Consider the following 13,442-nt stretch of genomic DNA (forward strand, 5'->3'; position numbering starts at 1 on the left):
TCAAGATTGTTTTGATTATTCTGAGTCCCTTGCATTTCTATCTGAATTTCAGGATTCACTTGTCATTTCTGCAGTGAAGCCAGCTGGGATTTTGGTTGGCATTACATTGAATCAATTAATGGTTATTGCCATTTTAGTAATATTAAGTCCTCCTATCCATGAACATGGGATGTCTCTTTTACTTATTTAATTTCTTTTAACAGTGTTTTATTTTCCTTATATCCTTTTTTGTTAAATTTATTCCTAAATATTTTATTCATTTTGATGCTATTACAGATGAAATTGATATACAAAATCAAGTTGTCTGCAGATGGAGAGAGTTTTATTTTTTCCTTTTTAATCTGGATGCCTTTTATTTCTCTTTTAATTTTTAAAATTTGTTCTAATTATACATGTCAGTAGAATGCATTTTGACACATTGTACACAAATGGAGCACACGTTCTGATTCCTTTGGCTGTACATAGTGCAGTGTCACACCAGTCATATAATCATGTGTGTATATAGGGTAATAATGTCCATCTCAGCTCACCATCCTTCCCACCCCCACAACCTTCCCCTCCCTTCATTGGCCTCTGCCCAATCCAAAATTCCTCCATTCTTCCCTACTCCCCACGCCCCCACCCTCAATTATGGATCAGCATCTGCTTATCAGAAAACATTTGGCTTTTGTTTTTTGGGGTGTGGCTTGTTTGCTTAGCATGATATTCTCCAACTCCATCCATTTACCTGCAAATGCCATAATTTCATTCTTCTTTAAGGCTGAGTAATATTCCATTGTGTATATTGAAGGGCATCTAGGTTGGTTCCATAGTTTAGCTATTGGGGATTGAGCTGCTATAAGCATTGATGTAGCTGCGTCACTGCAGTATGCTGATTTTAGTCCTTTGGGTATAAACCTAGGAGTTGGGATAGCAGGGTCAAATAGTAGTTTTCATTCCAAGTTTTCTGAGGAATCTCCGTACTGCTTTCCAGAGTGGTTGCACTAAGTTGCAATCCTACTCACAATGTATGAGTGTACCTTTTATTTCTTTTTCTTGTCAGTTGTTTGAGGTAATGAGAGTGGTCATCCTTATTTTTTTCCTAAGTACTTTAATAGGAAAGTGTTTAATCTTTCACTTTTAAGTATGATGTTAGCTATGTATGGTAAGTGCTTTTAATAGGTTGATGAAGTTGTTTTGTATTCCAGGTTTGTCCACACATTGAAGGTGTGTTTGATTTTTGTCTTTTTTTTTTCTTTTGTGTTAATTGATACATCATGAGGGTTTAGTTCTGTAGTCTATTGATATATTGTATTACATTGATTGGTTTTCATATGTTGAGCTATCCTTGCCTTCCTGGCATAAATCTTGCTTGATCATGGTATGTAATCCTTTTGATATATTGCTGAATTTGGTTTAGTAGTATTTTGCTGAAGATTTTTACATCTGTACTCATAAGAGATACTGATCTGAAGTTTTCTCGTAATATCTTTGTTTGGATTTATTACTAGGGTAATACTGGCCTCCTAGAATGAGATGGGAATGTTATCTCCTATTTTAAAGAAAAATCTGAATTATTGGTGTTAATTCTTCTTTAAATGTTTGGTAGTATATACCAGTGAAGCCATCTTTCTGGACCTGGGTTTTTCTTTGGGAGGCTTTTTTTTTTTTTTTTTTAAATCACTAATTCAATCTCTTTTCTCGTTATAGATGTATTCAAATATTCTTCCTTAAGTCAATTTCAGTTTGTATTTTTCTAGTAATTTGTGCTTTTCATTTAGGTTTTCTAAGCCATTGGCATATGATTATTTATAATATTCCATTATAATCCATTTTATTTTTCTAAGGTTGATTAGTAATATTCCCTTTTTAATTTCTGAAATTAATAATTTGAGCCAGTAGTAGTTAGTATAGCTAAATATTCGTCAGTTTTGTTGATATTTTCAGAGAATCTTGAAACTTTTGGTTTCATTGATTATTTTCCTATTCTTTATTTCACTTATTTCTGCCACAACCTTGTGTGTGTGTATGTGTGTGTGTGTGTGTGTGTGTGTGGTGTGGTGTGGTGTGGTGTGTGGTGATGGGGGTTGGCCTTGTGCATGGTAAGCAGGTGCTCTTTCACTGAACTATATCCACAGACTTGTTTTGTCTTTTTTGGTACTGGAGATTGAACCCAAGGGTGCTTAACCACTGAGCCACAACCCCAGCCTTTTTTTTTTTACCTGTTTATTCATTTTTTTTTTTTTTTTTTAATGTGGTGCTGAAGATAGAACCCAGTGCCTCACACATGCTAGGCAGGCGTTCTACCACTGAGCCACACTCCAGCCCTCCCAGCCTTTTAAAAATATTTTATTTAGGGACAGGGTCTCGCTGAGTTACTTAGCCTTGAGTTGCTAGGGCTAGCTTTGAACTCACAATCCTTCTGCCTCAGCCTCCTGAGTCACTGGGATTACAGGTGTGTGCCACATGCCCAGCTCCACAGACTTTTATTTAAATTAAGTTTTGAGACAGAGTCTTTCTTTTTTATTTTTTATTTTTGAAAAAATATGGAACATATCACGAATTTGCAGGTCGTCCTTGTACAGGGGCCATACTAATCTACTCTGTATCATTCCAATTTTAGTATATGTGCTGTGGAAGTGAGCACAAGACAGAGTCTTTTTAAGTTGTCCAGGCTGGCCTTAAATTTATGATGCTGCTTTATCCTCTGGAGTCGCTATGATTACAGGCATGTGTCACTGGGTTCCAGCTCCTGCTGCAGTCTTTTTAATTTTCTTCCTTGTGTTTACTCTTTTTTTCCCCTATTTTCTCATGGTAAAAGGTTATATTATTGATTTGTGACATTGCTTCTATTTTTAATATCATCGTTTATAGCTGTAAATTTCTCTTAAGCACTCATTTTGCTGGATCCCCTAACTATGTTTGTTTTATTTTTTTGCCTTCCAAAGAAAGGAGAAGATATATTTTAATTGTTTTTGAGCTTGTATTGATTTGAACTTGCTTGAACTAAATGAAATTGCTGATAATGGCATTTGTCCATTTTAATAGGACTAATAGATATCAGGATAAAACCAAAATATTATTGAAGATCTATTTATCCTGTACTAATAGTACTAGAAGTTTTTGATCTGATTGAGGAACAAATGCACATGAAAATAATTCATATCTGGCCCCTCACAGGTCAGTTATTCTCAACAGTGTTCATCAGTGTTCATTGCATAATGGTGTGTCCCAAGAGGGTTAGTGAAAATTTTCATAATTGATTAATGTTTCTGACATTGTAGTGTTGCTGTTCCTCATGTTGTCAAACATTTACTGAGTTCCTGCTCTGTCCCAGGCACTCTGTGGTTGAGTGAGATTGGGAGTCAGGAGGACAGGGGCAGGCATAGTTTGGTACTTGCTCTGAAGTAGTTGTGGTCTAGAGGAGAGGGATAAATGAATCTTAAGTTAGGAAACGATAGGATAAAGTATGCAATAGATAAAGCCCCAAAGGAGGGGTGCCTAATCTCTTAGAAAGGAGAGAGGAAGGCCAATCAAGAAAGATTTTTGTTTGGCTTGTGTTTTAAAGGGGAATGAACAGTTCAGATAGAAAACACCAAGAGTGTTTTAGGCAAGAGAACATGTACAGAGAGGTACAGAGAGAGAAAACACATGCACTTGGAACCTAGAGTGAGCCTTGGGAAATAGATGAGGCTGAAAAGTAGGGGTTAGTTTATGAAGGGCATTGCATCTTGAGGTAAGGAGTTGGACTTTTAGTTTGTAGGCTCTTGAGCTTTTGAAGATTTGTGTAAAGAGGCTTTTGAATTGTTTTCCTGGGTGCTATAGGGAGTCAACTGCTCTGCTGGCTAGTATTTCTTTTCTCTTCAGTAAAATGTTCCTTTTTGTTTTTTTCAATTCACAGTTCACTGAGACTTTTTTGACGGAGAGGGACAAGCAGTCCAAATGGAGTGGAATTCCTCAATTGCTTCTTAAACTGTATGCCACCAGCCACCTCCACAGTGACTTCATTGAGTGCCAAAACATCCTCAAGGTAACTTGTAGGGGCCCAAAAGGGCTATCTTTAGGGTCTACAGGTGATACAAACTGCCTGCCATTTTAAAATAGCTTTTGTCTTAAAATTATATAAGCTGTACAGAATTTGAGAATTTCAGAAAAAATGCCGAGAAGTAAATATCACCAGTAATCCCACCATCTGGAGATAATTACCATGAAGTTTCCTTTGTGTATTCCTGCGTGCTTTATTCATGCATATTTTATAGCACTGTTTGATTAATTTGGGAGGTTAAAACTGTTCCTGGGGATTTTGATAATAACCCCCCCGCCCCATGGTGCTTGGTATTGAACTCAGGGCCACGTGCATGGTAGAAAAGCACTCTTCCACTGAGCTACATCTCTAGCCCTGGATGACATTCTTTAAACAGAGTTTAAAAGATCCCATATTGCTGAAGGCTTATGAAAGGTGCCTTATAAGTTGTTCATAATTACCATTAACATAAAAAGATTGAAGGGACCAGGTTTGATAGCTAGAAAGGGGTGGAAAGAGTGCAAAGACATTATGCTAGGGCAGTTATTCTCAGCAGTGTTTATCGGAGTGCTGGGTTCCATCCCCAGAGTTTCTAACCCAAATGTAAATTTAGAGTACCAGATCTAGTTGCAGTTATAACCTCTGTAAATATATTTTATCATAATGAAGATGAATTATATAATGTTCTTTAGAGGTAAAGTTTTGATGTTATATCATAGAAGGTATTCCAAAAAAAAAATAGTCACTAAATCTCAGCTTTACCTTTGAGATGTTTTCATGTTCTTGATCTCCCAGTCTGATTGAGATTGATAGAAATAATTTTAGCCTCTTATTTAGAAATGCTTTCCAAAAAATTTTATATTGTTTCATTTTATTTTTAAAATCTCTCAAGAGATAGGGTTGAAGTGAACTTGAAGGAGAGGAAAATTAATATCTGAGTCTCTAATGCCTGATCATCTTTCTTTTATATATATAGATACACACACACATACACACACACACATATATATATATATAAATGTCTGTGTATGTTTATGTATTTTTTTTTTCAGTTGTTGGACCTTTATTTATTTATATGTGGTTCTGAGAATTGAACCCAGTGCCTTAGACATGCTAGGCAAGCACTTTACCACTGTGCTTCAACTCCAGCCCCCTGATCATCATTTCTTTATTCATCTAACAACTACTTATTTGAGACTTACTACACAGTAGGCTTTTATACGATTTTTTTTCTAGTAAGTTTTGTTCCATATGAATAAAGGTTTCTGTGGCTCCCAAAATTTGTTGAACCATTGCCCTATTTCTACCATATCAAATACCTGTTATGTCTTAAGACCTACAGTGAAGAAACACAAAGAGGAATCTGTTCTGGGCTTCTCTTGAAGGAGCTTTGTATTCTAGGGAAGAAATAACATAAATTTATAAATAGATAAAAAATAAAAATGCTGAATGTCATAAGTTACTTACAAATTGCTTTGGGGCTTTAGAAGAGCATCGGATTACTTTTGAATGGGAGGAATCAAGATGGACTTCCTTCAGGAGATGACTCTTGAACAGATTTGGTTATTGTTGAAGAATCAGTCACCACAAAACTTAAGCATTTATCATTTATCTCTCACAATTCTTGGTTGATTGAATGGTTCATCTGCTTCTTCTTCTTTGGGAAGGGATACTGAGACATCTGGAATATTCAAAATGGCTGGTTGGTGTGAACTGTCAGCTGGAGATAGGCTAAAGATATCAGTTCTGGCCTTAGTTCTCCTGCTTATGACCTCAATAGGTGGCTTTGTTGAGTTTCTCATAGCAGTACCATTAGGTTCTGCTATGGCAAAAGATGGCAAAAGCCAACTCTACCAGCCTTCTTAAGGGTTATGTCGGAAGTGGCATAGTGTCACTTCTGCTACATTACGTTAATTGAAGGAAATCACCCCAGCCCAGATTCAGTGTGGGCAAGGATTCTAAAGGAGTCTGGATACTAGGAAGTGTAATTCATTTGGAGCCACTTATCATTATGCACGTTGGGATTCAACTTGTGACTAAAATGCAAACTGATATTTTAATGTTGGTCTGTGTTGAATTCTAAAACAGAATGTCTTTGTCCTGTTTTTTAAACTAGGAAATTTCTCCTCTTCTTTCCATGGAGGCTATGGCATTTGTTACTGAAGATAGGAAACTTACTCAAGAAACCACTTATCCAAATACTTACATTTTTGACTTGTTTGGAGGTGTTGATGTAAGTAACTGTTTTCTTATTGTTACTGTTATTTCTCCTACTTAGATGGTTTGAGAATTTAAGTATTAAAATGGAAGACAGGAAACATTTCAGAATTTATAGCAAACATTTCAGATTTTACCTTTCAGAAGCAGAGTGGCATTCTTCTATGTTGAAGCAGCATACAGTTTTTTGTTTTTGTTTTTTAAGAAGAATTTATTTATTTGAATTGATAATATGGCCATCTTTTTTTTAAAAAAGACACAAAGCAAAAAGTGTCTCCCACTTCCCCCGTGTCTCCTTCTCAGAAGCAGTTGTTTATTGTATGTCTTTCTAGAGATTTTATGAGGCAATATGTGTGTAAATACCCCTCACTCCTTAGCTTATTGTCTTCTTACATGCAGGGGCATACCATATATTTGGTACACTCTCCTGTGCCTTGTTTTTTTGATGTAATTTTCTCTAGCTTGGGGATAGTTTCATTTTAGTACACATAAATCTGCCTTATTTTAAATAGCCAAATAGTATTCCTTTGTGTAATTATACCATGATTTATTCATGCAGGTCCCAGTTGATGGGCATTTAGTTTTTCTACACCTTCCCCCCCCCTTTTTAAATATTTGTTATTTTACTACAAAATCAAGAAGAACATTACCAGATCTAGAAGCCCCCTTCACCAAACTGTCTTTAAGTTTTCACTAAGCAGATGTGAGAAAAGTAATATTTCCTCATAGTTTTTTCTAGCTTTGTTGAGATATGGTTCACATGCCATATATTTCACCCTCTTTTTTTAATATTTTATTTTTTAGTTGTGGTTGGACACAACTAAAAAATTATTTTTTTATTTTTATGTGGTGCTGAGGATCAAACCCAGGGCCCTGCATGTGCTAGGCGAGCACTCTATTACTGAGCTACAACCCCAGACCTATTTCACCCTCTTTTTTTTTTTTTAAATAAATGGGAAAGATGAGTGTGGGATCAATTTCCATGTGAGAGGAGGCCAGGTGCTCAGTGCTGGTTGTATTCCATTTGAGACTTTTGGGCAGTCAAGTTGAGAAGTGGGTAGGGCTGCTTGATATTACCTTCTTGAATTTCAGAGGAAAGGTCCTGATTGGCCTTATAATTTTTTTTTTTTTTTTTTTGAGAGAGAGAGAGAGAGAGAATTTTATTATTTATTTTTTAGTTTTCGGCAGACACAACTTCTTTATTTGTATGTGGTGCTGAGGATCGAACCAGGGCCGCATGCACGCGAGGCGAGCGCGCTACCACTTGAGCCACATCTCCAGCCCCTATTTCACCCTCTTAAAGTATACAGTTCATTGGGTTTTTAAAAAAATTTTTTGTAGTTATAGATGGACAGAACGACTTTGTTTATTTGTATATCGTTATGTGGTGCTGAGGACTGAACCTAGTGTCTTATGCATGCTAGGCAAGGGCTCTGCCTCTGAGCTACAGCCCCAGCCCAGCTTATTGGTTTTTTCAGTGTGTTCACAAATATGTGCAATCATCACTACAGTCTTAGAACATTTTCATTACCCCAAAAAAGAAACTCCATATGTAGCCAGGAATGATGGTGCATGCTTATAATCCCAGCAGCTAGGGAGGCTAGAGGATCCTCCTGAGACAGGAGGATCACGAGTTTAAAGCCAGCTTCAGCAATGGTCAAGAGCTAAGCAACTCAGACCCTGTCTCTAAATAAAATACAAAATAGGGCTGGGGATGTGGTTCAGTGGGTGAGTACCCCTGAGTTCAATCCCTAGGTCCCACCCCTGGCCCCCCGAAAAAAAAAAGAAACTCCGAATGTATTAGTTTTTGCTTCTCTGTCTCTCTTAACACCATCTGGCCCTGCCCTGGATACTGTTAATCTATTTTTTTGTCTCTGTAATCTGTGTTCTGGACATTTCATATAGATGAAATCATGTAATGTCTAGTCTTCTGTGACTGGCTATTTTCACATAACATAGTGCTTTCAGGGTTCATCATGTTGAGGCATATGTCAACACCCATTTTCTTTTTATGGCCAAATAATATTCGATTACATGGATAAATTGTATTTAGTACATCTGTGTATCCAAAGATGGACAGTTGGGTTGTTTCTACCTTTTGACTTTTTTGTTTTGGAGTGGGGAGGTATCAGGGAATTGGACTCAGGGACACTCAACTATTGAGCCACATCCCCAGCCCTATTTTGTATTTCATTTAGAGATAGGGTCTCACTGAGTTGCTTAGCACCTCGCTTTTACTGTGGCTGACTTTGAGCTCACGATCCTCCTGCCTCAGCTTCACAAGCCACTGGGATTATAGGTGTGTGCCACCTTTCCTGGTGCGCCTTTTGACTATTATGAATAACATTGCTACATAGATTTTTATACGGCTTGTCTGGCTTCCCTTGTCTGGCTTCAGAGTCTTTTTGCATGTTTTTTCCTGCTGTTTGATTATAAACTATGTCTATTTCCTTCTAATATTTAAAATTTTTTATTGTATAGTTTAAATTTTTATACCATTTGAATTTTATTTTGTTTAGGGGTTGAAATTTGACAGGTTTTCTTCAAGATCTCTACCTTTTCCCTTATTATTTGGAGGGAGTAAAAGGGAAGGATCATAGTGGGGTATTAAGGTTATTCTCTGTCTTGATCTGGGTGATGACTGTACAGGAATAGTGTTCTGTTTATAAAAACTGGAGCTGTACTCTTAAGATTTATACTCTTTACTGCATTGTGTTATACTTCACTTTAAAAACTTTCCTTTTTATTAAAGATACCAGTTTCCACAAAAATAAAGATTATTTTATCTTCATCCATATCTTCAACCCTTACCATCCTTTCAGTGCTGGGGATTGAATTGAGGCCCTTGTACATGCTAGGCAAGTGCTTTACACTGAGCTGCACAGCCCCAGCCCCTTTATTTAATTGCTGCTGAGCATTCCCTCTTCTCAGCAGATCCAGTCATCCTATAGCATTTACTTACTAGCCAGCTAGAGACCCTTTACTTCTGAATTGTTCATCAAGGAATTTACTGAGTAAATACCAACATACTTACAGAAGGAAAAAGAATAATGTAAGTCTGTAGCCTGGTTTGCAGTGAAAATGTGGCTTTGCATAGTAAGAGTCTGTCCTATCTTAGAACCTCATTGGATCAACAGTTCTTGATTTTGTGGGGTTTTCTTTTTCTTTCTTTTTTTTTTTTTTTGTACCAGGAATTGAAGTCAGGGCACTGAGCCACTTCCCCAGCCCTTTTTTGTATTTTATTTAGAGACAGGATCTCACTGAGTTGCTTAGGATCACCCTAAGTTGCTGAGTCTGGCTTTGAACTTGTGATCCTCCTGCCTCAGCCTCCCGAGCCACTGGGATGATAGGCGCGCCAGCGATTTTGTGGATTTTTCTTTCCTGCTGTGAGTTAGATCATCCTCAGGAATCCCAGTCTTCATAAATAGGGGTTTTGCTTTGGTCTTTTGTGTTGCACAAAACTTTCAGTTGTTGCATTTGTTCTTGCTGAACTTTCTTGCCGTCTTGCTCTTAAAGATTTTTTTTAATATATGTATTTTTAATTGTAGATGGACAAAATATCTTTATTTTATCCATCTATCTATCTATCTATCTATTTATTTATTTTCATGTGGTGCTGAGGCTTAAACCCAGTGCCTCACACATGCTAGGCAAGTGCTCTACCACTGAGCCACAACCTCAGCCCCTTGAAAGTGTTTTCTAAACAAGCTCATTTCCTCCTTTGTTCCACACTAGCAAAATCCCAGAATAAGCCTCTATTGGTTGTGCTGTCCAAACCTCAGCTGAATTGGAATGACTGAGCACAATCTTAGCTGGATTACTTCTTATCAACTTGACTTAACCCTACAAATGACATTGACAATATATCTTAGAGTCTGTAAAGTCACATGACAAGTAGGTAACCAAGTGGAATGAAGTAGTCCCAAAGCAAAATCATCTGCAGAAATCAATCAAAAGACTATAGGGGCTGTGGGGAACTGTGGTGTGTGTCCCTGATACTATGTGGGAAATGACTGTTTCGTTCTCATTGTCAGTTTCCCTGTGGGGATGGGAAATCTAGATTCGTGGATAAAATCTCCCAGCTTTTTAATAGATGTAGGCCTATATATATATATATATATATATTTTTTTTTTTTTTTCCTATTAACCAATGTAATAAAATATAGATGTATTGTAAGTGTGCGCCAAAACTTGGCATTCAGAGACTTTTATTCATTGACCTAGTCCATCTTCCATTTGAAATAAACTTATTTTAAATATAGTAATCTGAGCAGTTGAGCATAATACGTCTTGCTGGGTGATTGTGATCTCTTTTGAAAAGCACTTATGTAGGATGCCTGGCCATCTTAAAGATCAGTACTTATTTTCTGTTGTTGCTTTCATTTCATGGTGGTCTCCTGATGACAAGTCAAAATGAGGTAGAGCTTTGTATACCCTCCAAAAAAAATTTAAATAAAAATAAAACAGAAAACAAAAAAGGTCTTATTTACATTTATATACATGGATAGTATAGCATTATTTGCTTTGTTTTGTTTTACCTTTATTTTATTTATTTTTTATGTGTGATGAGGATTGAACCCAGTGCCTCACATGTGCCCTACCACTGAACCACAACCCCAGCCTCAGTGTAGCATTATATGTAATGATTGAAAAGTATCCAGCCAGGTGTGGTGGTGAATGCCTTAATCCCAGCAACTCAAGAAGCTGAGGTAGGAGGATCACAAGTTCAAGGCCAGTCTCAGCAATTTAGTGAGGCTCTAAGCAATTTAGTGAGACTCTGTCTCAAAAAATAAAGAGGGCTGGAGATGTGGCTCAGTGATAAAGTGCATCTAGATTCAATCCCCAGTACTACCACTACCACTATTACTACTACTACTACTACAATAATGTACATACCATAAAGTTAGCTTTTAAACCACTCTTTATTAGTTTCTAGTGTGTTCATGAAGTTGTGTGGTGATCACCTGGAACAATGTTTATTTTCTGTCTCTGTAGATTTGCCTATTATAGACAGTCACATAAATAGCGTCATATATTGTGACTTTCATGTCTGGCTTCCTTAACTTAGCATAACAGTTTTATTGAGATATAATTCACATACTATACAATTAACCCATTTAGAGTGGACCAGTAAATGTTTTTTAGTAAGTCTACAAAGTTATGCAACTATCACCACAATTTATTTTAAAACATTTTTACCACTCAAAAAAAAACAAAGAAACAGGGGGGCTGGGGTTGTAGCGCAGTGGTAGAGTGCTTGCCTCGTATGCGTGAGACACTGGGTTCGATCCTCAGCACCACATAAATATAAAATAAAAATATTGTGTCCACCTAAAACTAAAATAAATAAATAAATAATTTGGACTGAGGTTGTGGCTCAGTGGTAGAGCGCTTGCCTAGCATGTGTGAGGCACTGGGTTTGATTCTCAGTACCACATATAGATTAATAATTATATAAAGGTCCATCAACAACTAAAAAATATTAAAAAAAACAAAACACAACATCCTTTGTCACATCCCATTTCCTCCTAAGCCCCCCATCCTTAGGCAACCCCCAATCTACTTACTTTCTGCCTGTATAGATTTGCCTATTTTTAATATTTCATATAAATGGAATCATATAATACATGATTTTTTGTGACTCAAGATTTATCTGTGTTACAGTATAAATCAGTACTTTGTTCCTTTTTTTTTTTTTTTTTGGTACCAGGAATTGAGCCCAGGAGCATTCAACCACTGAGCCACATTCCTACCCCTATTTTGCATTTTATTTAGAGACAAGGTCTCACTGAGTTGCTTAGCTCCTGACCGTTTCTGAGGCTGGCTTTGAACTTGCAATCCGCCTGCCTCAGCCTCCAAGCTGCTGGGATTACAGGCGTGCACCACCGCACCCGGCTTCATTTATTTTTATTGTCAAGAAATAATCCCATAGTATGGATATACTATATTGTGTTTCATCAGTAGATGGGCATTTGGGTTGTTTCCACTTTTAGCTATTATTAATAATACTGCTTTGATTAGTAAAATTGCAGAGAACACTGGAGTACAAGTGTTTCTGTGACCATATTTTAAAATTTCCTACCTGAATTGGGTGTTTTTTTAAAATTCTCTTGGTATATATGTAGGAGTGGAGTTGGTGGGTCTTATGGAGGCTCTATTTAACTTTTGAGAACCTGCCAAACTGTTTTTTTTTTTTAAAGGTGCTGCATTAGCCATTTAAATTTCAGGATCAGTTTTGTCAATTTCTGAAAAGAAGCCAGCCAGGGTTTTGATGGGCATCACTTTGAATATGTAGGTCAATTTAAGGGAGGATATCTTTCAATTTTTAGATTATCTTTTGTTTCTTTAAAAAAATTATATTTTCATTGCACAGTCTTGCACTTGTTTAATTTATTCCTAAGTTTCTTATTCTTTTTGATAAATAGAATCTTCTTTATTTTGTTTGTTTATTTTTATGTGGTGCTGAGAGTCAAACCCAGTGTTTCACATGTACTAGGCAAGCACTCTACCACTGAGCTACGACTCCAGCCCTGGAATTTTATTATTATTATTATTATTATTATTAAACTTTTTATTTTTATTTTTATTTTAGAGAGAGAGGGAGAGAGAGAGAGAGAATTTCAATATTTATTTTTCAGTTTTTGGCGTACACAACATCTTTGTTTGTATGTGGTGCTGAGGATCGAACCCGGGTCGCACGCATGCCAGGCGAGCGCGCTACCACTTGAGCCACATCCCCAGCCCCTATTATTATTATTTTTAAAATATTTATTTTTTAGTTGTAGTTGGACACAATATCTTTATTTTCTTTATTTATTTATTTTTATGTGGTGCTGGAGATCGAACCCAGGGCCTTGAACGTGCTAGGGCAACACTCTACCACTGAGCCACAATCCCAGCCCCTGGAATTTTATTATTATTTTTAAAATTTATTTTATTTTTTTATTTTTTATTGGTCCCTTTTAGTTGGAATTTTTTTTAACTTCAGTTTTGATTTAATCATTGCTATAGTTGTATAGTTGTAGAAATCATGTTATTTATATGTATAGCTTATGTATCCCAAAAGTTTACAGAACTCTTATTTATTAGCTCTATATATATATATATTTTTTTTTTTTAGTGGACTCTTTTTAGAATTTTCTGTGTTCTGGTTTATAGCACCTGCACATAGAGATATTTGCTTTTTCCTTTCCAATTTGAACCCCCCCCCCCCCCCCCCCCC

At 36.6% G+C, this 13,442-nt stretch overlaps 1 protein-coding gene and 1 non-coding gene across 3 annotated transcripts in view; one reads left to right on the forward strand and one right to left on the reverse strand.

Annotated features, from left to right (window-relative positions):
* Window positions 1-2,519: 2,519 nt before the first annotated feature.
* LOC125619271 lies at window positions 2,520-2,626 on the reverse strand. The gene has a single exon (XR_007350759.1). It is a non-coding gene; the product is annotated as a U6 spliceosomal RNA (small nuclear RNA).
* A 1,209-nt stretch (window positions 2,627-3,835) lies between these two features.
* Window positions 3,836-13,442, forward strand: part of LOC107139950 (transient receptor potential cation channel subfamily C member 4 associated protein) — a 61,132-nt gene continuing 51,525 nt past the window's right edge. For both annotated transcript variants that reach the window (XM_048811077.1, XM_015482873.2), the window contains exons 1-2: window positions 3,836-4,009; window positions 6,120-6,236. In XM_048811077.1, the coding sequence (XP_048667034.1) occupies window positions 3,851-4,009; window positions 6,120-6,236 (276 nt within the window). In that variant the 5' untranslated portion in view covers window positions 3,836-3,850. The remainder of the gene's footprint in view (window positions 4,010-6,119; window positions 6,237-13,442) is intronic.

Source organism: Marmota marmota, unplaced genomic scaffold, assembly GCF_001458135.2.
Source record: "Marmota marmota marmota unplaced genomic scaffold, marMar, whole genome shotgun sequence".
NCBI lineage: Eukaryota > Metazoa > Chordata > Mammalia > Rodentia > Sciuridae > Marmota > Marmota marmota.